General features: G+C 35.7%; 2 protein-coding genes across 5 annotated transcripts; both read left to right on the plus strand.

Annotated features, from left to right (window-relative positions):
* The first annotated feature begins 546 nt into the window (after nucleotides 1-546).
* Nucleotides 547-1,518, plus strand: LOC18433295 (peroxisomal targeting signal 2 receptor). The gene has a single exon (XM_006843389.2). It carries the CDS (start codon nucleotides 547-549, stop codon nucleotides 1,516-1,518), a length of 972 nt encoding a protein of 323 aa, XP_006843452.2.
* Nucleotides 1,519-14,814: 13,296 nt separating this feature from the next.
* On the plus strand, nucleotides 14,815-26,126 carry LOC18433294 (uncharacterized). 4 transcript variants are annotated; one of them, XR_966647.3, is made up of 3 exons: nucleotides 14,815-15,203; nucleotides 15,999-17,115; nucleotides 25,669-26,126. XR_966647.3 is itself a non-coding variant. In XM_011624667.3 (3 exons), exons 1-2 carry the CDS (start codon nucleotides 15,116-15,118, stop codon nucleotides 16,868-16,870), a joined length of 960 nt encoding a protein of 319 aa, XP_011622969.1. In that variant the 5' UTR covers nucleotides 14,815-15,115; the 3' UTR covers nucleotides 16,871-16,873; nucleotides 25,669-26,126. The 4 variants fall into 4 exon arrangements, 3 of the variants coding, with proteins under 3 accessions (XP_011622969.1, XP_088719347.1, XP_006843451.1); XM_011624667.3 differs by having other exon boundaries at nucleotides 15,999-16,873; XM_088863221.1 differs by lacking the exon at nucleotides 25,669-26,126 and adding an exon at nucleotides 17,315-17,330 and having other exon boundaries at nucleotides 15,999-16,873.
* Nucleotides 26,127-27,700: the final 1,574 nt, after the last annotated feature.

Genomic DNA, 27,700 nt, shown 5'->3' on the forward strand with positions numbered 1-27,700 from the left:
CGGAACTGACTTAGAAGTCAATGTGGACAGACAACAGCTAAAAGCACGTGAAAACAGCCGCACCCTAAAACTTGGAAACACTAGTTGTTTAAAGTCATGAGAATAGAACTTGTTTTTTAGCGGCCAACCTTGGAATCGAATTATACATGCACCTAAAAAAATCCATCGGAAAACTTTGAAATTAGGAAGTTTTTTTCAATTTTTTTAGAGTGTGGACAATAAAATTTTAGTTAAAATATGAAATGCTCAATATTTTTTTTTTTCAAAATTACCTTTTAGTAAACTCCATTTTTTATTTTTATTTTTTCTTTTTGTTGGTAGAGCAGTGTGAGGCAATGCCGAAAAAACTAAAATTAAAAAAAAATTAAAATTCACATAGCATAACATTTTGTATTTTACATAAAATTTTAAAAAAAAATTTAAGACTATTTGACGTTAACAAGTACAAAGGTGAGCCCTCACTCCAATAAAAACCAAGGAGAAGTAAGAGAAACTAAAACAGAAGAGAGGCAGGCAGTTGTAGCATTTTGAATTAAGCTTGCTGCCATGACAATAAGAAGCTACCTTCTCTGCCCATGGGAGGGCCGAGCAGTAAGGTTCAATCCCCATCCTTCTCTACCAGGCACAGTAGCTGTGGCCACCGGATTCGGAGAATCCGGAACTGTGATGGTCTGTTGCCCGCATCCCACACTCAACCAGCTCGTTCAAGTGTCCATCACGTCCTTCCCCCAACCTGTCATGGCTTGCAGTTGGTCCCCGGCCAACGAGGATTTGATAGCATCGGCCCACAACGGCGTCGGTTGCATCTGCATTCTCAACATTCGCACCCATGAGACCCAATGGAGCTCCTTCCGTCACTCTTCCTCGGTTACCTCCCTCGAGTGGGATGTCGTCGGCCGAGAAACCCTAGTCTCCGCATCAGTAGACTCCACACTGAAACTTTCGAAGCCGTGTGAGAGGATTCAATGCACTTCGACCCTGCATAGCTTCCCGAGAAGTCCGATCCGATGCGTGACATGGGACCCGTCCGACACCGCAACATTTGCCTCTGCATCACAGGATGGACAACTCAAGCTGTGGGATGCACGTGTGGGGGTGCATATTGGTGTCCTTGCTGAGAACCAGCCGGACTTCTTCTGCTGCGACTGGGGTCGAGAGTCGGGCTCGAATTGTATCGCCACCAGCTCAGAGAATGGGTGGATAAGGGTTTGGGACCGGAGGCGGAGCGGTCGGGCAGTGGCGGCATGGCAAGGCCACGAGGGGCGGGCCGTGCATGGTGTCAGATTCTCGCCCACTGTTCCAAACACAGTGGCATCATATTCGAGCGGATCGGAGGTTTGCATGTGGTCCGGGGTTACAAGCCATGCGCGGCTGGCGGCCACATATTACATGCACACAGAGAGAGTGGGGGGCGTGGACATGAACCACGACGGGGAGTTTGCGAGCACTGCAAGCGACTGGAAGCTCACAACGTTTAGCTACGCTTGTGGTGGCATGGTCATGCAACGTCCCCATTGAAAAGCTCACTCGACTATTTTAATTTCACCAAGAAATCATTTTTTTTCTCCCACGGTTGAACAGGCATTACAACGAACGTTAGTTGAAAAAAAAAACAAAAAAAAAAAAGAATACTTTGGACGCTAAGCTCACAATTTTGTAAGAATTATGCGAAGACCACCCCAAACCTACAGCTCTCTCTTTTCTTTTCTTTCTTTTTTTTTTTTTTGTTGAGAATGCCCAAGATTAAAGGAAATCCATTGAGAAAATGTATGGCCAACAAAATAATATTGAGCGTATTTTTAATTAAAACAAGAGACATAGTTTTCAATTTAAACAGAAAATTTTTCAGACAAAACAAGGGGATAAAACAATCACTAAATGTCTTAGTACTCTCAAGAGTATGTAGGATGAGTTGGTAATGTACTCACATACAACTGTTGACTTGGCAATCTTGCAAAAATGTATTGAGGAGGACACAATATTTCAATTTTTAGCTGTGTAAAAGAATGAATATGAATATATTGGGAGTCAAATTTTAATGACTGTATAATTGCCTTCCTTTGACAGTGTATGTGGTACTATTTAACTAGAGCAAACTACGAAGAAATTATGAATCTTGATTTCAAAAACTCCAAAGAAAATGTTGAGAAATTTGCCCCGGTTGCTAATAATGAAAAATATGAAAGAAAAAGGCGTCAAAATAGTGGTGGAGGTAGAGGCCCTAACAACTATCGTAGTGGTGGAAGGGGTCGTAGTAATAGAGGGTGGCTTAGATGTGATCACTACAACAATATCGAACAAGTGAAGGATAGATGTTGGGTATTATTGTTATATATCATTTTTGAAGTACTTATATCCCAGAGGCAAATAAGGAGAGAGTCGATACTAACTTGATCCCGCCGGTGCCCAAGACTCTTGCAGACCATGGGAACACTGTAGCAATAAGCCTAAAATTGTGCGATATTTAAAGAAGTTTCAAAATGGCCTCAAATTACATGATAGGGTAGTTTTTGATACCCTAAGGACACACGTAAAGTTTCCTCACATTCTGATGACTTTTGATATGATCAGGATAAAACTTGGTTTTCAAATCCAGTTCCTATCATGCTGAAAATGGACCCTATAACTATAGCTCCACTTTTCGGGTCTCAAAATAGTGTTATGGAAAGGTTTCTATATTTCCCCTATAGCATAGAAGATCTATACTTTCCCTACCATCCAGCCGTCCAATTTTGATCAAGAGAGATACTCACCATTTGATCTTAGATCCGACGTCTCAAAGTATTTTTTTTTTAGTTTTTTTTTTTTATATAAATTCTATGAATATGAAATTTGGTATGTTCCATATTCTCATTGGGGCGCACTTATAAAAAATATTAAAAATAATTTTTCGATAAAATATACTGACCAAAATTCTCTTTAAAATTTTCAGGAGTATTTTGATCATTTTATTTTATTAAAATATGTTTTTTATATTTTTTACAAGTGCAAGTTTAATAGGGGATTGGACATCCAAAATTTGGTGTCAAAATAGTTTATAAAAAAATTATTAAAAATAAAATAGTGCAGAGATGTGACATTGTGATTGGGGTAATCTTAGCCCTCCAATCAGAATGGACGGCTAAATGAGGGGAAGTATATAAGTTTTATGCTGTAGGGGAAGCACATAATGCTTTCCCATAGTATTATACCACTGACATTACATCCAAAATATTGAAAAACCCCCAATTACCAAATTTCAGCTCAACAGGACCCTTCAAGACCATTTTGGGCCTAACTTACCATAAAAAAGTGAGTTTTATACTATCGCATTATAGCCTCGGTGAACCAGTTTCTATTTATGGAAATTATGTTTTCTTATTCAAATACTCATAACTTGCTCGTTTTAAGTCCAATTAAGCTCAAATTCGGATACGAGCTAGATCTCGACGACCCACTCATTTTGACATATGGTATGTTTCATGAGGTGGCTCGAAACGAGAGAATTTTTAGAGAGAATAGGGGCTCGAAACATGAAAATTTAGATTTTATAAAGAAGAATATACATTTCTTTGAGAGGTCATTCCTCAAGATCTCGATGTCGGATCGTCGCAAGTATGGGTCCGCTGTGACCGTGCTTCGAAGAGCTATAGTTTGATAAAAAATTTTATGTATGATTTGAAGACCGGATGACACGAATTTTAAGGTAAAAAATGGCATACTTTTACAGTAGCTGGAATCTCATTTTCTGATGACTTCTCAAAATTGGAACGTGCTCAAACGGATACCAAAATTGATGAAATTTATTACAAAATGATTGTGATAGTGTCCTCTTCAATTTGTGGTCAAAATGAAGGCTTGGAACGTCATCGATCGTGCCGGATTGGTTGTCGAAGAATCACAAGGTTATGGAACTTGGGCAGGTTATGGAACTTGGGCCAGATTTTGGGTTCTTCCTAAAACATCTGTTCCAAGACAATCAAAGGGTATCAAAACACAGGTAATAGTTCAAGCATCAATTCTACGATGATTGATTGCCCAAATTATTATTGTAAGCGTCCAAAAAAGCTGTCGAGGCCTAGCAATAGTAAGAGCCCCCTCATGGAGGGATGATTTTGTCTTTTGCTAAAAGTGCTTAGGAGTATTTTGGTCATTTGATCCAAAAAGAAGATTAATATTTTAATTCATAAAATGTGTATTTTTTGACAATTTTGATAGTTTTGAGCATTCCACCCTTGTTTTGTAGTTGCTCTATATAAGGAACTCAAGTCATTTGTAATAAGACTTTTGGAGAGACTCTTGAAGTTTTAGTCATCGGCAATCAAGCTTTTCAAATTCTTGCTTGTTCTTTTGCTTTTCTTTCAAGTTCAAGACTCAAGATGAGAGGAGAGAGAAACATTTCCTAGAGAGAGAAAATACCCCTGGAACCCCTCACCCCCTAGAATTCCAAAATTCCAACTACCTTAGGATTTCCAACTCCCAATTCCATACTCCCTAGAATTCCTTAGTTCTATACACCTTATAACCCCCTAGCTATACAATGAAAGTTACATAATAGATTTATAGAGTTACATAACGCCTACGTCCACGAGTGGTAAACCAATATTTCATTTATAGAGATTACTTTTGTTTACTAGAGATTTATAGAGTTACAATGTTTTTCATTTGGAAACAAATATCATTACAAATGTAATCTCACAAAATAGGAAACTCAATATCTTGTGATCCACAAGGGTTAAAGAGGAAGTTCTATATCCTAAAATCTATTATGTAACTTTTATTTGTATATAGAGCTTCCTCTTTAACCCTTGACAATACACAGCCGAGCAAATCTTTTTAGACCCGCACTCCCGATCAGCATGACTCACTGATCTTCATCTCAATTTCACAGCTAAGCCACTGTATAGGAAGAGACCATCTCTATTTCACATCTAAACTGCTATCAAAGAAGAGACCCTTGAGAGCAACCTAGACTCTCACTAAAACAAGAAACCACCCAAAATCACCATAGGAATTACTTCTCTATAAGAAACCAGTCTCTCACTCTACAGGATGCACATTGTGGAGTTTCTTTCCATAGAAGCTCACTTGTGTCTGAAAGGAGGCTTTGCCTTTCATGCACAGGAGGCCCCTGCCTCTCTCTCTCTATAGGAAGCCACCTTTTACATATGGTGATCCAAATAAGGTACACATATTCTTTCTTCTTTCATCCCATATATTTGAGGTTAGGAGTCCACACTAAATAGGAAACATCAAATTGATGGTACATATATCTCAAACCAAGAGATATACTTAATAATCCTAATATTTCTAGATTTCTATTTCCTATCAATATCAATCTCAATCCCACATAATATGAAATTTATGTAATTTTTGGATATCACCATATAGCCTTTTAGAGTCGGCTCACATCAACGAGCTCGCTTGCTGCACATTTGGTTCGCGTGAAATAATTTTCTTATAGTAAAGTAATTTCATAGGAAATAGATTTCTTAGGTTTAGATTTCATATGTTTTTCTTTTACGTGTTTTTTTTTCTCATGTTTAGTAATATTGTCTAAATTTCCTATGAAATTGTTTACTTTCGTTTGGTAAACTATTTGGGAATCTACCATCTTGGAATCTGGAGTGTAAGGTATTTTTAACTTTTACTTGTTATTACAAATATTATAGTGAAGGCATTAATAATTATCTAACGAATTCCTATGAAATTGTTTCTACCATCGTAGATTTTGAAATGTAAGCTATTTTTAACTTTTAATTATTAGTACAAATATTATTGAGAAGGCACTGATAATTATCTAATGAATACGATATCTTGAAAATTACCCATCTATTAGATGACCAACAAATTAGTTAACCATTAAATCCAAACATATTATCCTTTCTTTCCCTCCCTTTGAGGGCATGAAACGTTAATTATTTATTGATATCACTATTGTGTTAAAATGGTCACTCCCTGTCTAGATGTTAAAATAGCCTCTCTCCCTCCCACATAAGCTTCATATGAACCCCACCTAGTACCAACTCTATTCGATTTTAGTGCATTGTTAAATCAAATTTGCATCATAAAGCATAAGAGGACACATAGAGGATGAAGGGCACGGCATAATTCCAATGAAGCATACCATACATTTACTCTCTTGGGTAAAATACTTGAGAATTTTTTTTATATGAAATTTCACTAGATGATTATTATCAAAGAAAATGTTTGGATTTTGAGCTCTTGGACTTCTAGATCGTTCCCTCCAAAAATTGCATAGTACAAATGCAATCATGGATTGCCATTCTTTTTAGGCACATAGAGAATGAGAGTTAATTTTCTTTTTTTTCTTTGATGTTGGTTGCCTGGTTCTCGATATCACATCCCTAAAATTTGAAATATATAAAAGATATTCTTAGTATAAATTTGGCTGAGGGATTAGAAAGATAGTGTATAAAAGATCTCTATAGAAACTCATAATCTCTCTCTCTAGAAACCCAATCTCTTGTTAAAATTGTTAAAGTGTATTTTCTAGAAAGTATATTAGTTTTCAAGTTATTTTATTATGAGTGATGTAATGAGATTGTACTTGTTTGTGTAGTAGGAAATTATAAAAAGACTAAGTGGTAATTAGTTATTGTTGCAAGTGGGTAGTTTTGGTAGTAAATATGATAGTAAAAACCTCTATTTAAAGAGATGTGTGGTGAGAAAATTGGGTCATATGTTTTAAGATTAATCTTGGATGTCAAGATTGTAATGCCTTTGTATACCCCTCGGTCATATATATTAAAATTAATATTGGGTATCAAGGTTGTAATGCCCTAGCGTACCCCTGAGTCACATGTTTCAAGGTTAATCTTGGGTGTCAAGATTGTAATACATTTGTGTACCCCATGTTTTTTCTTTATGAATGTTTTTATTCCACATCATGTTGGTTCTTCTTCTTCTTGCTATTTGGTTGTGAGTCTTGGGCTAGTGTGACATTGTCACACTAATTAAGAAGCGAATTGTTCCGGTATTGTGGCATATGTCTTTCTTTATATGGTAGCAGAGCCACAAGGATGGTGGTTATGTGGTCTTGACTCCCTTGGTCAAGAAGATCAATTGTCTTTTTTAAGATAGATTCAGTGGAAAGTTTAATGGTTTTAATGTTGAGTTGGGAACCCAATTCAAGGTGGTCTTTCTATTTTCTAATTCTTCTTAAGATTTAGAATTTTTGTTTGGAGATCTCCCATTGATGCGGAAGAACCTATTTGGAGGCAGCAATGAAATGACTTATCATTCATGGGTTAAAGAGGGAGTATATTATCAATGTTACCTCCATTCAAGGGTGTGCTACGCAGCCCTACTTGGTGGAATTTGATAATCTTTTTGGTGGCTTGCTAAATGACCGGATTTTTAATTTCGAGAAAAAATGGAAATGAACATGTATGCATGGTGTCCCTTCCAGAAAATCACTTTAAGATGAAATGTTAAAATTGTCAAAGTGTATTTTCTAGAAAGTATAATAACTTTTATGTTATGTTATTATGAATGATGTAGTGAGTTTGTACTTATAAGTTTCTGTAGTAGGAAGTTATGAAACTACTAGGTGGTTAGCAGTTGTTGTTGCAAGTGGGTAGTTTTTGTAGTAAATATTGTTGTAAAAAAAATCTATTTAAAGAGAGGTATGTGGTGAGAAAATTCATTTACATGTTTTAAGGATAATCTTGGGTGTCAAGATTGTAATGCATTTGTATACCCCTGGGTCACATGTATTACGGTTAATCTTGGGTATCGAGATTGTAATGCCTTTGTGTCCCTCTAAGTCACATGTTTCAAGGTTAATCTTGGGTGTTGAGATTGTAATGGTTTTGTGTATCCCAAATTTTTTTTTGATGAATGTTTTTCTTCCACCTCACCTTGGTTATTCTTCTTTTTTCTATTTGGTTGCAAATTGTTCTGAAATTGTGCCATGTGTTTTCTCTACATCTCTCTCTCCGTATATATTCATTCTTTCTCTCTCTAGAAACCCAATCTTTATTTCTCTTTCTAAAAATCTAATATCACTTTCTCTCTCTAAAAACCCATTCTCTCTCACTAAAAACCCAATTTCTCTTTCTATCTCTAGAAATCCATTCCCCCTCTAAAAACCCATTCTTTCTCTTTAAAAATCCAATGCCTCACTATTTGAAAACCAGTTCTCTCTCTTTCTCTCTCCCTAAAAACTCTCTTTCTCTTTCTAAAATTCAATATCTCTTCTCTCTCTAAAAACCTATTCTCTCTCCAAAAACACAATCTCTCTCTATAACCTATTCTCTCCCTCTAGAAACCCAATTTTTTTTTCTCTCTTAAAATCCATCTCTCTCTCTAAAAACTCATTCTCTCTATAGAAATCCAATCTCTCTATAGAAATCCAATCTCTCTTTCTCTTTCTCTTTCTAAAATATCATTGTGTCTCTCTGAGAAAACCTAATCTCTCTATCTCAAAACCCATTCTCTCTATCGAGAAACCCAATCTCTCTCTAAAAATTCATTATTTCCAAAAACCCAATCTCTTTTTCTTTATCTAAAAACCGTCTCGGTCTCTACACCCAATATCTCTTTTTCTCTCAAAAAACTATTGAGAAAGGTTTTTATGCTTTCCTTATAGCATAGAAGTTCTATCCTCCCCCTATCATCCAGCCGTTCAATTTTGATCAAGAGAGTCACTCATCGTTTGATCTTAGATTCGACATCTCCAAGTATTTTATTTTTAGTTTTTTTGATACAAATTGTATAAATATGAAATTTGGTACGTAACATCTTTTCAATGGGGCACACCTATAATATATATATAGATATATTAAAAATAATTTTTCGATAAAATATAATGACCAAAATACACCCTTGAAACTTTCAAAGGCATTTTGATCATTTTATTTTATTGCAATTTTTTTTTTCCGCTAGTGGGAGTATAATAGAGAAATGGACATCCGAAATTTGGTCTCAAAATAGTTTATAGAAAAAAATTAAAAATAAAATAGTGTAGAGGCGTGATATTGTGAATGGGGCAATCTTAGCCCTCTATTCAGAATGAACGGTTGAATAAGGGGGAGGATAGAACTTCTATGGTGTAAGGGAAGCATAGAAAGCTTGTCCAAAACTGTTACCTCTATAGAAACCTACTCTCTCTCCCTCTTTCTCTCTCTCTCTCTAGAAACCCAATTTCTCTTGCTCTAGCTAAAAACCCATTTTATCTCTTTCCCTTTCTAGAAATCCAAACTCTATTTCTTTATTTAAAATCCATTCTCTCTCTTGAAACCCAATTTATCTTTCTCTCTTTAGAAACCCAAGCTTTCTCTATCTAGAAATTAATCTCTTTCTCTGTCTAGAAACCCAATCTCTATTTCTCTTCTCTTTTTAGATGCCTTAATTTTTTAAAATGCTCTAAATAATATTTTAGCATATATATATATATATATATATATATATATATATATATATATATATATATATATATATATATATATATATATACACACACACACACACATATGGGGTCGGGATTTTATGCAACGACTTCATAGTAATACAATACAACAACCTTCAAAAACCATGTTTGGGCAATTTGTTTGATCCAAATTTTAAAATGTACACTCTTTCTATTCTAATGAACAACAATCGCAAAAAAGAAAAATTTGAAATCTCAACTTCGAAAGTATTTTTTAACCCAATTAATATAGGCCGCCCATTTTGATAAGATGCTTAGATCGAGGCCATAGAAAGATTTTTTTTGTTTCTAATTTTTTTAGATGGCTTTATTATCATTAGATGAACAATGTTAAAAAAGAAAGAAATGATTTTGAGTTTGTAAATGCTAAGATCTTAAAATTCACCAAATGAATGGTCTAGATTTGTTGTTGGAGGAGTCACATTTCGACCAAATCTAGAGTTCAAATCAAACTTTTTTTTTTTTGGGATTGATTTTTTAGATAAAGAGAGTGTACATGCAAAATTTTGGGTCATACAAATACCACAAACATGGTTATCTAGATGTGTGGTTGCATGATACTATGGTATATATATCAAAATTTCGTACGCACACTTTCTTCATATAAAAAATCAATCTCAAAAGAAAAAAGTTTCAATTTGAACCCTAGATTTGGTCGAAATAAGTCCCCTCCAATAACGAATCTAGACCATTCATTTGGCGAATTTCAAGATATTAGCCTTTACATACTCAAAAGCATATTTCTATGTTTTAACATTGTTCATCTAATCATAATAAAGCCATCTAAAAACATTAGTAAAGAAAAAATTCTTGTAAGGACTAGATCTAAGTATCTCACAAAAATGGATGACCTATGTTAATTGGGCTAAAAAAATACTTTTTAGGTTGTGTTTTAAAATTTTCTTTATTGTGATTGTTCATTAGAATGAAAATAGTGTATATTTCAAAATTTGGATCAAATAAGTAGCCCTAACATGTCTTTTGAAAGTTGTTGCATCATACTGCTATATATATATATATATATATATATATATATATATATATATATATATATATATATATATATATATATATATATATATAGATGGCTTACTATAAACAAGAAAAGTTTGAACAGTAAAATAAAAAGAAAAAAAGCTTTTTAATGGAACGGGCCAGGCCTAGACCCCATATATTCTTTTTGAGTTGGGCCATTGATGCAGATTTGGTTGTTCAAAATTTTAATTTATTTTTATTAATCTTATTTTTAGAGATTGGGTAGGCTTTTTATTTTTATTTGTTAAGATTAATTATTAAAAATAAGATTTTGGCCGTTAGTTGATAAAATCCATATTTTTATTTATTTATTTATTAAAGTTAATTATTAAAAATAGGATTTTGCGGTTAGTTGATAAAGTCCATGTTTTTGTAAAAAGTTTAGTACTTTTCTTAAAATATGAATAAATTGTTCTCTTCGTTAAAATCATTTGTGGTGATATCCGTACCTCGATAAGGAAGATAAGAGGTTGCCACTTTTATCTTTAAAAAGGCGCGTATTAGTTGGAGGCACAAGTATATCTACTAACAAACGGAAGTACGTAGTTTAAAAAGGATTGTTTTACTTTTGGGAATTAAGTCCTATAGATAAGGGAAGTGGATAAATATTGTGTTTGTAAGGGGGAAAACTTTTAGAAGGATGGGAAGTTTAAAAGAGGAGGGGCGTGTATTATAGAGAAGGTAGTAGTTAGCGCATTAGGAATAGAAGTTTATTTGGGAGTAAAAGTTTGAGAACGCCAGATGACCGGTGTTGGGCGTAAAAACTAGCTTTAATCTTGGGATTTAGATATTAAAGTTAATTTACAACGTAAAAACTAGCTTCGATTTTAGGATTTAGGTATTAGAGTTGATTTACCAAAGTTTGTAAGAATATTACAAGCAGAAGAATTTATTGATTGGATTTATTCAGTGCATCTTCGAATACAAGAGGTTCCCAATGATTATAAAGAGGTTCCCACTGATCGAAAGGTCTCTCTACAAGAAACACTTTTTTTATTCCATAAAATTTAATCTCCTCAATTACAAATCACGTAGTCCTTTTAAAAGAGTTTTGCTTCTATAAAACTAAAGATAACTAACAAAAAAAGATAACTACAGAAACTTATTACCTATTCCCACCAAATTCAACTCCTACCCACGTTACACTTCACAAAGTAGGCCGTCCTTTCTATAACTAAAAGGTAACTACTTTGTCGATTTCTTAGTATCTCACGTCCCTATGGTAGGGGATAAGCTTCTTTCAATTTATGGACTCTCATTCTTCATCTCCTAAAATATCTTTCTAATAAATAACCAAAATTAAAATAAATTTAAAACAAATCCAAAAAATATCTTCTTACTAAATAACCAAAATTAAAATAAATCTAAAACAAATCCAACACAAACCTATATTAGATGCTTCTATCCCTCTAAAGACCCCACCCCTCTCGTAAAAAAGAACTACCAACTAATACCTCCAAAAATATTCCGTACTTATCTTTTTATTTTTAAACAAGGCTAAAAAAATTACGCATAAATAAATCACCACCTAGAAAATGAGGACAATTCCTAAAATATAACTTTATCAAAAAAATCCCTACTAATTCTATTTCTAAAAACTGATCCTAATTAATAAAAATAAAAAGTCTACCCAATCTATAAACATAAAATTAATAAAAATAAAAATAAAATTTGTAGCCACCAAATTTTAAACTGCATTATTCTCCCATGGTTGGAAAATATTCATCATCGAGTTTTAAAATGCAATAAAATCAAATTTTCCTCACATCCTTGAGTAAATGCAAACCAAACATGCCTTTTACTCCCTCGAGTAAATTTTTATTTAGAATTAAATTTAAGATCCTAAATTTTGAGGATGAATCTCTTCAACCTATAAATTAACCTCAATAAAAAAAATAAAAAAAAAAATCTTAATTGCACCCTTTATGCACTTGATAATAATAATTTCTCGAGAGTGAATAAAGACCCTCCAAGTTTGAGATTGTGATATCTAAGACTTGGAAAACTCAAATTTTAATCTTTTTATTTTTAGTGTAATCATCTACTGATTCTTAAGTGGTTCCCACCATTTCATATTGAAAAAAATACTCGTAAGTATGTCTTTTGACTTGGGAGTAGAAGTAAACTATACTCCCAAGAGGAAATATAGTTTATTTGCTCTTAACAAATACATATTAGATGTCATCTCATAAGTACTCTAAATTGTTTATTTTATTTGAACGGTGTAGATTGAACAATATTTTAAAAGATGTATTATGTATGGGTGCAATTGGCATACAGATGCATCCGTAGCTATAGAAGTAAGGTGCACCTTAAAATTTAACATGGTATATAATTTTGATGTAAAATGTTCTTATGATTAGCTCAAAATTATTTTTATATCTAATTATAAAATTTTAAATTTAAAAAATGGTTAAAATCAAGTAGATCCATAAACATATGAAAATCTTGAAAATGGACGGTGTAGATAATATGTTGTAAAATGCATTATTTTTTAGACTTAAAATCTTTTTATTTTTCATGGTCATATATCTCTATGTCAAGATGATCAATTAAAGGGTTTTTTAACAATAAACTACCTTTTTCGATGGATTTTTGAGGTGCATCCGTAGTTCTACATTATAAGATTGCATCTTTATATAAATTTTTTCCATTATGTATTGATACTGTTTTAAAAGATGTGTCAAATCTACATCGTCTCCATTATATAAACTTTTTTCATTATGTATTTATACTGTCTTAAAAGATGTGTCAAATCTACATCGTTTCTAATAAAATTAATAATAGAGAGTATTTATTTATTTTTAAGGAGAAGTATCCTCATACTTCTTAACTTTGATTTTTATATCTCAATAGATCCAAATATTCAAAATATATTTCCTAACCCCTGACTAACTTTACCCACTTTTAACTATTTTTTTTAGCCCTAACAAATATAGAAAAAACATGCTCATTCTAAACCTTTCATCTCTTTACGTGATATATTCTTCCAAATTTGTCTCTCTCTAACATTCACCTCCTTTGTCTCTCTAAGGGAGAGAGAGAGATACAAAAGAGAGGAGAGTAGGAAAATAGGTAGCGAGAGATTTAGGGAAAATCACATGTAAAAAGAAACGATGGTATTTAGAAATGATATGTCTTTTTAATATTTGTTTGGGGTAAAAAAAAATTTTAAAAAGATAAAATTAATTTAGGGAGTTAAAAGATATAAAACTTAAAATTTGCACGACTCAAGATATGTTTTGAAACTTTTAATTTATTGAGATATAAAACTTAAAAATAAAAAAAAATGAAGATATTTTTTTTATTTTTAAACATTAAGATCTTTTCATTGAGATAATAAAAAGAAGTTACAAGGGCGAAAAAAACTAAATAAACGTAAAGACAAAAAATGGAACAAAAGCACGAAGAGGACGTAACAAGCTTAGCAAGAAAATCAGCATCCAAGTTGAAGCCATGACGGACATAAACAAAAACCGACTTCTCGAGCCATCATCAATAGGAGAATCTCATCCATAATGGTACTCAGCTTCCAAGGCGTGAGGTCATTGCAAACGATCACATTAGCAAAATCTCCTTACATAATCCACCTTGTAGTGTCACATTCTTATTACCACCAATAAGATTGTAACCTTATATAATTGCCAAACTTCCCAAAATGTAATTCCTACATTCATGTTTGAGTGACCACATGACAGATAGAATAATAACTCCACAATATCTCAAATCTAAAAAAGCGTGAAAATTAATTTTCTCCACCTCTTTCCATTTTTGTTTTGGGTGCGGTTTGTATAGAGCCGAGGCTCTAAACAATCTAAGTAAAATACACCTTCACATAGTACCGAGAAATGTGGTTTTAATAGTAAAAATCTGAGTGATAGCCTTAAAATATATTTTTATATTTAATTATAAAATTAGAAGTTTAAAAAGCAGTGTAGATCGAACAGATCTATAAAAACTTGAAAATCTTAAAAATTGACAGTAAAAAAATGTGTTACAAGATGCGCTATTTTTAAAACTTATAATCTATTTTTTTTCTCATGTACATGCATCTTGATATCAAAATGATCAATTTGAAGATATTTGGACATTAAAACAACCTATTGTAATGAAATTTTTGAGGTGGGATCTATTTTGATTGTTTAGAGCCTCGGCTCTATATAAACGTTTTCCTTTTAGGTTTACAGGTTCGTATAATGAGGCTGACGTTGATTGCGCCTCCAAATTTCACCAATTTGAGGGTTAGTCGTGGAAATTCCAAGAAATAGAAAGGCATTTAGGAAGCGTGGGCCGACATGCAGGTGGACCGGTAGGCACAAAATCCCGGTCTGCGTCTTGGAATTCAGCTGCAACTTTTGCCTCCTTAGATTTTGCCCCTCTCTCTCTCTCTCTCTCTTTCTCTCTCTTCCCTGCACCCGTTCCTCTCTCTCTCTCTACATTCTTAGACCAAGCATCTCTTTCTCTCTCTAACTTCAAGATTACCTGGCAGACGCAGGCTCTTTCTCGCTCCAACTCCTGAGATTACCTGGCAGCCCGAGCTTCTCTCTCTTAACCTTCTCCCCGCTCTCTCTCTCTCTAGATATACCTCAAATTCCCAATTTCCGAGAGTATTTTTTCTCTCCTCTCTCTCTCTCTCTCTCTCCGGACATGGCGGACTGGAGAGCATCACAGGGCATCGGTACTCATGAAGCCTCCAAGAAAAGCACCAGGCCAACCCACAGGAAACCTCCTCCAGGTATTATCTCTCTCTCTCTCTTCTATCTCTCTATCCGTTTCTTTCATTTCTTATATTTTTTATGTGCTTCCGTTTTCTATTTGAGTTATGCTTGGTTTTCTGCGCTCTTTCTGCCTCTCTTTATTCTTATTTCGATTCTTGGGTATTGATTGATGGCGTTTCTTTCTCTAGGGTTTCTGTTGCTTTCTTGAAAATTAAGTAGGTGTTCTTGTGAGCTGCGTTTTCATTCTCTTTGAGTCTTTTCTTTAACCATGTAATTCTTGGGTTGATCATGGCGTTTTTAGGACGTTGTTGGTTCTCTGTTAGAACTTCGGCGTTACCGTCTCTGAATTTGAATGCTGTGTTTCTTTCGTTTCCTTTTTTCTCCATCTGGATTTTTTGTTTCTGGGGTTAGGTTGATACTGCTTGGTTTTTGGTTTTTGTAGGTTTTGCATGAGATATCTGCTTATTTGGAAACCTTTTTTTAGATTCAAGTTTGGTATTCCATTTTATTTTGGGTCAGTTTTACCTAATTTATGTGACCTCTGCCTGGAAATCGATTGGTATACGTGGTTTTTTCCGTTGATCCTTGTCATCCACCCTATTCTATTGCCTTTCTTTTCCTAGAGCGAGAGAGAGAGAGAGAGAGAGAGAGAGAGAGAGAGAGAGAGAGAGAGAGAGAGAGAGAGGGAGGGAGGGAGAGAGAGAGATTCTCTTGTGTGGTGTTGAGATAGAGAGAGGGCGGGTTTTCTTGCATTCTGTTTTGGTTTGTTCTGAATTTTTATGTGACATGCCGTGTCTTTTTTCTGATTCCAGGATTTTGGAAACCCACTGTGCCTTCGTGGGAGAAGGAGTTCTGCACCTCAGTGTGCTGCATACCCTGGCCAAAGCTCTGCGAAACAAAGAAAGTGATGGGAATGTATGCAAATATTGTTCAATGGAATGACTCTGCCGGTGAAGAAGCATTTCACAATGCAAAACAGAGGTTTTGGGCCATGATTAATGGTATTCGCTGTGATATTGCTCTTCCTGATCCCGACATTTACATCGACAAAGTTGATTGGAACTCAAAAGTTGTTGATCCCGAAGATCTGTTTGACCCACCTGATATAGATACAACACTAGAAGATAACGAACAGTTTGGCCTGGGTTTCGAGAATACAAGGGTGATAAATGATGAAGAAACTGATAAACAGGTGCATTCAAATTTTGGTTGGGGGCCTGAGTTTTGTTCAAATAGGATTGGCAATGAATTGAATGATTTGGTGCCTTGCTCTGGCTGGGGGGATTGTGATGAACCTTCAGAAACTGTGAAGAATGATTATTCGCCCTCAAGTGGTTGGGAAATAACTGAAGATAATTCATGGGACCGTAGAGGATGGGAGACCGACTTTCAAGTATCTCATTTTCCTGATAAAATAAAAGATGGGAATACGTGGCAAGCCAGAAACATGAATTGGAGGAAGAGAGAGCAGCTCAATCGAAACGGGTCGAGATATAAGACCACAAGGTATCATCAAGCAGTTGCAGATGAGGCTCATGAGGATAATGGTGTTAATGGTGATTGGTTGGATTGGAAGGGAAGAAATAGAGTTGACTTTACTCACCAATGGCCTGGTTATCCTATCACCAAGGAAACTTTCGTGCCCCGACAATGGAATACTATCCAGTCATGTGCTTACCGATAAATAGTAAGCACCCATGTCCTATTGGAATTATTTCAAGAAAGAGAAATGGCTTCCGCGACCTCTTTTTGTATGGATAATATTATAGAACATGATGGTTGGATTTTATAAGTGCCCCAACAACAATACACACTGGGGATCTTCTCATCCCTTAAATGGGTAGCATTATGCATCGTGATGGTTGGTTTTTATAAGTGTCCCAGCAACAGTACACAATGGGATCTTCTCTTCATGTATTGTGATTTTTGGTTGGTATTCAACAGTCTCTTGTAAGACCTATTACTATATAACTTAATCAATTGGTTGTTTTTAACTTCTGTGTAGAAAGATGCATTTGATGCTCGATGTGTAATTACTGTTATTCCATAATCTCTGTGTTCCGACTCGAAAACCTGACTTTGTCGGAATTTTGTAAAGTAATGGTTCAAGCTTATTCCTGACATGTAGGTACTTAATGCAACTTTAAGGTTGTGGATTCGTATTCTGCTCATCTAGTAAAAAAGAAAATACAAAAAAGGAAGAAAGGTAAATGACAATGCTGTTAAAGAGTGGACCAGAGCTCGAACAGCTGGGATACCGATTCGGTCAGACTAGTCAAACCAGACCAATCAGCTGTCAAACCGGTCAAAAAACTGAAAAAGAATCAGAATCTGAAGATATATATGACAATTGTTTACGTAGCTCATGTGAAAATGATAGCATAAGCCACAACATGCTTTCATTCAGATTTTTCATGTGCTTTAAACAAAATATGTTTCTGAGCACCACGATAAAGAGTTATGTTAATAACTTTTCTGTCATTTGATTGTATATCCAACCGCTTGATTTCTGTTATATTATATTGAAAATTTGAGCTGCATTTAGCATGTAACTTAAACTGAGTCTCGTTCATGTAAATTCCTTGCTTGGTTTTATCAATAGTTGTGCCAGGTCGACTGAGCTACTATCATTTTTGCAATGTTAGTCTTTAAATATCCATGTCAATTGTCTTTAGCTGCCATATGTGGACTATTGTATTGCATGATTTGACAGTTAAAACTGCTTATCTGTGTATGTTCAAAACTTAATAAAATGGAACTTTTTGATGAGTCATGGACTTGTTAAGGGCAATGTTACTGTTAGGGCAGTGCATGATACGCTTATGGTGGACGTTCATGGGAACGATAAATGGTGGACGTTCATGTGACAGAAAAATTCCCCCATCCGAACACGAGGCTAAGGCATCATCGTCGTCAATATCATTGCTGTCCACATACACTCACTTCTTCCTCCTCCATGTCATGTGAGTCAGCCTCCTTGATCTCTGGAGCCTATGTCGATCTGGACCCAACTGTCTTCTTTTTTTAGTCTACTTCTAGGTGACATCCAACCACGTGAGTTCCTCACTCTCAAACAACCGCTCAGCTCGTAGATCTACTGTCCACTCTGTGCCCACGGGTTCATCCATTACAGTTGGGTCCACATGCATGTGCTTCAAGAACCTCTCCCTAAGGCACTCACAATATCGTACATAGACGAGATCATTCAACTTTTGCTGCTCTAGCCTATTCCTTTTTTTGATATTGAACTATGGTAACAAGCAAAGATACAATCATACAAGCAAAGGAGAGAAGATTTTACTTAACTTAAGCAATGGCCAACGGATATCTGTTTTTCTACAATCTAGATTCTAGAAAATTGAAAACTAAGCAAATAAAGACTTGTATGCTCAAATGCGCTCCAGTTGCGCTCACGACCAGATAAGTTGCCTGCGAGGCTCGACACTTGAATAGCGAGACGTTGGAGATTTTGTGTTTTGCTCCCATATATGATACCCATCACTCAGCTGCGTATTATTTTAGATATTTAAGTTTCATACAACAATACAAGTATAACAAAGTAAAGAACACACAACGAAGTTAAGAACTTTTTAGTCAAAGTCAAACTTTGATCATCTGACTATGTGGTATACCTGTTACTAATCATGATATCATGTCCAAAGTTCCTAAGTGCACCCTTGAAATTTATCAATTCATTACTTTGAATCCAATCTGTACAGAAAGGATCAGGGACCAATCTCTTGAGTAAATCTAAGAACCTTCCATTTATTGTACGATCCAATTCATTAGAAGGGTTCTTATAATGAAGAGATGGATTTAGAAATGCCCTATTGCATGGTGGGGCACCGGTGAAGCTGGGTTCCTATCAATAAGTCTAAATTCTGGGATAGTATTTGGTCTCATCATTCTTCAAAGTCATTTTTATCTCTTCGTTCATAGTAATCATACCCTCATGTATGTAGCCCATGGCACGCCGTGCATTTCCTTCCACCAATTGATGCACTTTCACTAAAGGGCGAGACATTTTCGATGAATAGTAGTAGAATTGGATCTAGAGGGATGTGCTAAGAACAATTTTCTCTATTATTTCCGATCTTGATGCCTTGACCTCTTGTTTTTTGGGCACTTCTCTGAAGTGAACATGCTCCTTAGGGCATTTTATTTCTTACATAGGTTTTGAAGAGTGAGAATTGGCATGTCAAATCTAGTGACTCCTGCTCTCACTATCTGCCTCTCTTTTTAGTAAACTCTCTCATCATGGGTAGGTAATTGACTATAGATGAAATCAATGAGAAACTTAGCTTTTGTGTTTGCATGTTTGACCTTAGATGTCTTTGCTATGTCCTCAAGCATGAAATCAAGACAGCGAGTAGTGCAGGGACCCCAAAACATATGCCTCCTCTCCAAAGTCAAGATATCCCCCAACTGCAGAGTGATTAGCACCATTGTTAGTGATAATTGGTACCACATTGTTTTCCCCAAAAAGTTCATCACATGACTTGTCCAATGCATCAATAGATTTTACAAAAAAAAAAAAAAAAAAAAAAAAAAGCGTCGAAGGGAGAATTGACCAAAAAACTTAATAAATGCTCTAGAACTTTCCATCATACCATCCATCACATATGATAGTCACCCCATACTTCTCTCACCGTTCTTTTATATAACTCAAAGTTTTATTCACGTCATCCTTCAAAAGAGGCTCCCTAAGCTCACGAAATGAGGGGGTTTGAGCTTGGGCCCAAACGTTCTATTGCATCCACTAGAACCTTGAATCTATTGAGGGGTGTTGACAAGAAATCCGGCTTTCCTGTCAACACCCATCTCCTTTCTTGTTTCTATGTTCAAGTGTCCTTTTATTTTTTTTATTTTTTATTTATTTTTATTTTTATTTTCTGCCTATCCTCTTCGGGGTTAGGGTTGCAAAATGCATCCATTGGCCCCTCAGAGAGAGGCCTATTATGTCTAACATATCCACCATTATTTAGTACCGTGTCCCTTATAACCCTATGCCTTCTTCCACCTTTAGAGTCTTCATCATCCAATGGTTCTTTTTTTTTTTATTTCTTTACTTTTTCTTTTGTAAGGCTATCAAAGTATGCTCGAATCTTTCTTCTAATCGCATTTGTAGCTTGAGGGCATGCCCTTACATCCCGGGTAATTCTGACAAGGCGTGCTCAGTGATTTAAAAAGTGGACCCCCCAGCAGCCGGAGAGGAGATCTAGAAGGCCTGGGCGCATCGCCCATGCCTAGGCAGGAAATCCTTGGGCGCCTGCCTAGGTGCCTAGGAACCCGCCTAGACTGGCACCCAGACCCAGGGGGCCTTCATTGAGGGCATTTTTTTGGTCTTTTTTTAATATTAAAGGGGCACAATTGTGGGTTTACCTAGAACCTATTACAGCCTATTTTAGAGAGAGAAAAACCCCAAAAAACTAGTTTTTGGTGATTTCTATAGGATCGAAGGGTTTTTCAAAGTTACGAGAAATTGATCTAAGCATCACCCATTGATATTAGATTTAGTTTTGGATGTTTTATAAATCTATTAGAGGTTTTTTTAGAAGATTTTGAGTCCTTAGAAACATCTTAGAGGTGGAAGTTTGGAGATCGAGCAATCAAAGTTAGTGATTTTTTTTTATTGCTTGTATTATTTTGATATGTCTTCTTCGGGATCTAATCAAAGTGGTGATCCGGGTTGGAAATATGGCTACAACCCGAATCCTTTGGATAAAAATTGCATAAGATACAAGTTTTGTGAAAATGATACAAAAGGGGGCATAAACTGGTGCAAGAAACATCATGCATGTATCAGGGGGGATGTTGCCCCATGTAAATATGCTGTTAAAGAGGAGATAAACAATTTTTTTGATTCTTGTAAAAATGAAAAACGATGAGAGGCATGCATCCGTTTGGGGTTTGGTAACTTTGGTAATTTGGTTGGTAAATTTTAAGTTTTAACTATATGTGGACTGTGGAGTGTGGACTATCAAACTATGGATAATTGGATATGGACTTATGGTTATGGAGTATGGAGGAGTGTATGCTATGTGGACTTGTGTACTATACGTTTGATGTGCCCTAAATCCCTAATGCTTATGTTTTATGCAATTATATTTATACAAACTATAGAGACATTTTTCTTTCTATTGGGCCGCTTAGGCTCTGGGCACCAGCCTAGGTGCTGGGCAGCCTTGACCTCCCCAGTCGCATAGGCGCCATCTAGCACTTTTTGAAACACTGGATGTGCTTTTTTCCGGAAGATACCCTCTAAATATGTTTTCTCACATGGTATACAAAAAGTACTATTTTGATCTTTTGGGTTGTTGAGTCTTGAATCTCCATACCGGATCTTTGTTACTGGATGATGAAGAAGACATTTATTCAAAGAAAAAAGTAGTGCGAGAAGAAACTTACCAAAAGAAGTTGATCCTTGGTTCTAGACTTTAGATACCAAACCCAAAATTGAAAGAAGTTTTGATTTCTAGTTTTTAATCTCCTCAGCCTTGAATCCGTTAAATATTTAGTGAATCTGCACTCTAAACCTTTAAAATGATGCCCAAAACAATATCAAACAAATATCAAACAATTACTCAAAGATGTGAGGAAAAAACCCCATTTTTAAAAAAAGAACTTTGGGAACACAATTTTCATTTCCTTTTCTGAGTTTTGATCAATAAGACCTGGAGCGGCATCAATACAAAGTTAGAACTTTGGGGGGATGCTTTAGAATCAAAATATTTTAAAATTAGCCGGACCAAGATAATATATAGAATGCAAGTTTAGTAATAATAGGAGCAGAGACGAGGAAGTAGTTAAGTTTGACGGCCAAGAATTACCAAAAAGAGCGCATTTTTGATATCTTGGGTCAATAACCCAGGAAAATAGAGAGATTGAGGAAAATGTCTCACATAGAATTAGAGTTGTATGGGCAAAGTAGAGATGTGCGACCGAAGTTTTATATGATCACCGCATACAAATGAAACTGAAGGGCAAGTTCTATAGGACATATGTGAGACCAGCTTTGCTTTATGGGATAGAATGTTGGGCGGTCAAGAAACAACATACCCATAGGATGAGTGTAGCTGTGATGGATGAGTAGCAAGACAACAAGGGAAAGAATTCGAAATGAATACATTTAGGAGGACTTAGGTGTGGCTCCAAATGGCTATAAGATGAGAAAAAGTAGACTTAGGCAGGCTGACCATGTGTAACGTAGACTGAGTACAACACTTTTTAGGAGATGCAAGTTAGTTCAAGTGGAAGGTTCAGAAGGGCAAGGGATAGGCCCAAAAAGACGTGGTTGGAAATAGTGAAAAAAGATATAGTGGCTTATGGCTTCACTGAGGGTATGACCTTTAATAGAGCATAATGGCGGACTAGGATTTGTGTAGCCGACCCAAACAGTTGGGAAAAGGCTCCAATGATAATGATGATGATGATGAATTATGAAGAACCATGGTTCTAGGAGGTTTTGACCCATCAGCAAGGTTAACTATGCTGGTGCTCCTTTCCCCGCCTTTTCAGGAAGGTTTGGGTTTTTTGGTTCTGCTCGTGAGCAAGGTTTCCACCCATCGGCAGGGTTAGCTATGCTGGTGCATTGCACCCGAATGCGATGCACATGCACCCACACACATTGCAAATTCCTGCCTATTTGGGGTGGTGCAATTCGCCTACAGCCAGATAGCGCATCACGTGGCCGCATGATGCTTCATTCGACGACATTTGTTAGCAATGATTGAGATTTTAACATACTTAATACATTATTTTCTATTAAATTTTACTTGGTGATAAACACAATTTTATATTGTGCTAAACAGAAATACGTCAAGTTTATAGAATGATCAAGGAGATCGTTTGTCCAGTGGCTAGCCTCAATATGAGCACATGCATTCTAATTTCAAATTAATTTAGCTCATTACATTGAGTTTTATTCATTAGGCAAGTACTGTTTACAGTAAGTTTTGTTCATCTCTTAAGGTAGGTTACCACTGAATGTCTTTATTTTCTTCAAGTAACTTATATATCCATTATGGACCACATTACTTGCCTTTTAAATCCTTTTAAATCCTTATTTTGACCTTGCAGCTACTTTTTCTTGGTAGGGTTCCAAATTTTGAATTTGCCTTGAACGTTTCCTTTTCTGATAGTGACATATCGGTTATGACCCATGTAATTTACTAATTAGATCTTGTGGCCACTTTTTGGGTGAGTTTTTTGTTCCAAAATCAAATTTAAATTTTATGTGTTAATTTACTAATTAGATCTTGTGGCCACTTTTTGGGTAAGTTTTTTGTTCCAAGATCAAATTTATATTTAATGTGTTCTTTCTTTTCAGGTCACTTGCAAATAAGGTATGAACAGCATAACTTAGATTTAACTGTATTCCATAGTATAAGCCTTCTTTGGTCATATATATTCCCAATAGACCTATCAGTCATGATCCAATGTTAAGTGGGATCACCATCCAATGTAAGCAGGTATGTGCTCCCATGACGGGTCAGCTCCGGGGTCGTGGAACACTGGAACTGCAGTTTGGAAGCAGGACCATTCCGTATGATGGGTGCTTGTTGTAACTATGTGATTTAGGACCAAGGGTGCTTGGATCTTAACAAGTCATATAGCTGTTGCTGTGCTTTAAACATGGAGCAACAATAGTTTAGGTGGTTAAATCACAAAAAAAAAATGAAGGGCTTCTACGTAATAGTCAGGGAAGCTAAAGATGGGGACAGTATAGCTATGGTTGCTGGTTGAAGTTTAGGATGGATAGGGTAAGTGTTGGTATTAAATCGAGGGAGGTTATAGGGAGTGTTGGTTGCTGGAAATTACCAGTCCAGCAACAGCTAGTATAATATTAGAATCAACCTTATAGGTTACTTTTATCAATGGTGGTCTCACCTGTTTTTGTACTTGCCGTCCCTCTGTGAGGATAGCCGGAGTTTTCTGGTTAGCTTTTAGTCAGAGCACCCGAGATGTGGGCCGTCATGTACCTCTCTTCCTCATTCGCTCTCTTCACTGCTGTCTTTTATTCTTTCTCTCTCTTGCTTCTCATGCCTTCCGAGCATCCAGCCTTTGGGCTGCCAGCAATGGGCATGGGAGACTTTTTATAATTTTGTTAAATATTAATACACAGTACAGTCAACCTTGCTGAAAAGGAAAAAATTGGAATCAATCTAAATTAAAATTAAGGTGGTTTGGAAGTAAGGCGATTAGATCTATAAAAGGAAAATTCAATTTGGGTGACATGGAGGGGATTGAGGCATTTGATTTCATTTTTAATGACTGATTTGCAGGAGAGGGATGAGGAAAAAATGGGTTAAGGCTTGGAAGGATGAAGAAGATGGTTCCACTAGGTTTTAGATGGTTTGAGGGAGATCAACCCTAACATTAGCAAGACCAGCAAGCGTAGAGGATAGATTTTGGGGCCATGAGATTAGATAAAGCCTAATCTAAGGCTTCAGAGTGTACGGGTGTGGTGATGGCTATTGGAAGTAGAATATGAGCTTACTAGGGCTTTAGAATGATAGTTTTAAGAGGATACGGAGGATGATGAATTTGGTAAGGTGGATCTTTGATGGTTGTGGGGTTAAACTGATAACAAAAGGGGGAAAAAAAAAACAGATGATGGGATTTAGGGAAGGGACATACCTGGACTTAGGGTTCTTTTATTTTGGTGCGCATAAACACCTAACAAAATAGAAAATTAATGGCTTTAATGCATGGGAGAGGAATCAGCACCTCATGTTGATTCAACACCACAATTAGGAACCCTATAATTTATTTAGATTTGAATGAATGGAATTTGATCTGGATTTTAGTATTGAGGTAAGAACCTCAAACTTGGGGTGAGGTAAAGACGTGGCCAAGAAATGTGACTCAAAAAAGAAAGAGCTAAATTCATCCTCATCAACAATGTTGCCAACTGTTTTTTGTAAGTTGGGTACTTTACCTTTTAATACAAACGTTAACAGATTAAAAAAAAACGAGAGGAGAAAATGTTACAAAATATTAAAGTAAAGAAATTAATTACGAAAAACAAGGAAATATTTAAACAAAATCAACTTGGCTAATTTAATGGCCAATTTTGGGTCTTATTCTTTATTTGTGAGTTTCTCTTTAAAAAAAATGTGCCACCAAGGAAACCTAGGTATCTTATGTGGGGTCCAATAATTGGGCCATTTTTATCATGTGACCATTGTTGGTCTGTCCCTTATGGCACACTTCTCCTCCTAGGGTCTTGACTGTAGGATCCTCATCACCATGGTCCTTCCTACTAGAAACTATATTGTGGTCTGTCCTAATGGGCTTTTACTTGGATACCCAATCAAAATGTGATTACTCCAGTTATTTGCTGGTAGTGCAGATGGCCGGTATATGCTGCAAAGTGTGTTTATAATCATATGAATTTTTAACTTTCAAACAACAGAAACTAAATGAATGCTGATGAATGGAATTGCCTTGCCCTTAATTGTTGAAACTTGTCACTTGTAGGTTTCTTTAGAAATGCAAGAACATGAGGTTGATCGTTGAAGGTTGTAATGGGATCAATACCAAGCAAAGGAGTCCTTTCCTTTCTTTGATTGCCTGGGATTGTCATCCCAGGTCGTAATGGGATCAATACCTAGCAAAGGAGACCTTTCGCATTGTGAATTGCCTAGGATTGCAAAGGGAGTCCATCTGAAGATACATGGAATAAAGAATTAAGTATGGCCAAGGAGGACCAACTGATATTCCGACACTACCTTATGGGCTAACTTCGTGTTGGACACATGATCTCCAATGTTTTCCAAACCTGCTATCTCGTGCATGTCCTTCCATGATGTGAACAATGTATCTATTATTTGTTTGGTGTGTTGGGTCTGGGGTTGTTACCATAATTTATAGAAGGACCATCTTCATATGAACAAGAGTTTGTGCAATAATATATTTGTTATGCAACTTCCTGCTAATTACTAAAGCTCTTCTTTGAGAATGCTTTGCATTCATTTCTTAAATTCCCTTTACAAGCCATATTGGAAGCTCTTTGGAGTTTTACCATTCTGAAGCTCTTTTACCCCTTAGGTCTCTTTCTGATCTACTGTGGGTTTATAACCAAAGCCTCAAATGCTCTAGATCTCTTATTCTTGGAACATACATTAAAAATTTCTCACTTATGATGACGGGCACTAATCCCGTTTGTGATTGCCATAAAAAAGGAAAGGGACTTGGAACATTTCATCGGTGAAATGGACCAAGCAAACTAGATCACTGATAAATGTCATCATATGAGCAGTCACCATTCTAGGAGAGACTCTACAGTCTAAATTGTCCTCCACATTAATTTTCTCTTAGGGTATTGCTGTAAGCCATACTTGTATTTAGTAATGATGATGAAGTGATGTGAACTTGTGGCTCTTATGCCCAAGTTTGAAGGACTGACAGAGGAATTTGGTGGTATGACAGTCATATTGGTTGGTTGCTATGGTTGACAAAGTTAATGTCTTGTAGCATGTTTGCAAAAACTGGCGGGTTGACACAGACCAGCCCGAATTACTCGGATTGAACACGTCCAGTTAAGCCTGGTTCGATCGTCAAGCTCGGTTTCTTAAAAAAAATTAAAAAATATTTATTAAAAAATCCAAAAACATAAGAAATTTATTTTTAATGTTTTCTGTCGATTTAACATATATTGGAAAGTGTTTTTTTTCCATAAATCTTTTTACATTTTTCTTTCTCTTTTAGATTTTTTTTAAAATACTTCTGATCACAAATTGATTTTTTAAAATCTAGTTTTTACTACTCTTTTCATCTTCAATTAGATGTGTTTTGTTTAATGTTACTTTAAATATGTTTTTCATTTTTTTTGGATTTTTATATTAAAAAAACAAAATTAACACTCTTGGACTTGCCTTATACTTGCCTGACTCGAGCCGGGTTACCCCGTCGTGGTTTCCTACACTGTTTGTTAGTTTCACAGCTGGTCAAGGGTTCATAAGCCTTCGTTTTTTCTTGTTTCATAGATTGTATGATCGCAAAAGTCATGCTGATACTTTTTCTGATAGTGGATATCAGACCTAAGATACCTTTTCAGTGGTACACAGCTAAATATTACTTTTTCTGCTTTGCATTTTTCTTTTTCGTGATTATTTTTATACTTGGGCAATCTTTATTTGTAAATTAGTTTTGGAAGGTTTTACACCTTTACACCTCCTTTTTCCTAGACCCGTGATACCTCATCTCTTGCCTTTAAAATTTACTTTTAGAAGGTGATCAAAATGTCCAGCAATTTTTCGGCTACACAAATTTTTTTTTTTTTTTTCCATTATTGATTGTAACTGCTTCCAAAAGCCCCTGGCAAAGCCCGGTAAATTGGGTGTAAGCCCCTAAAGAGCCACCCCCTGTGCCACCAGTCCAAATCCTGGTGAAGCAGTGGCCTTGGGTTTGTATAAGGCGCCTTTCCGTTGTAGAGGTAAGGCATACCTCTAAAGTTTACTTAGATATACTTCTCATGTGTGAAACCTTACGATGCATTGGATATCTATTT

The sequence above is a fragment of the Amborella trichopoda genome, chromosome 1 (genome assembly GCF_054954075.1).
Source record: "Amborella trichopoda isolate Santa Cruz 75 chromosome 1, AtrichopodaSantaCruz75HAP2 v2.0, whole genome shotgun sequence".
Taxonomy (NCBI): Eukaryota; Viridiplantae; Streptophyta; class Magnoliopsida; order Amborellales; family Amborellaceae; genus Amborella; species Amborella trichopoda.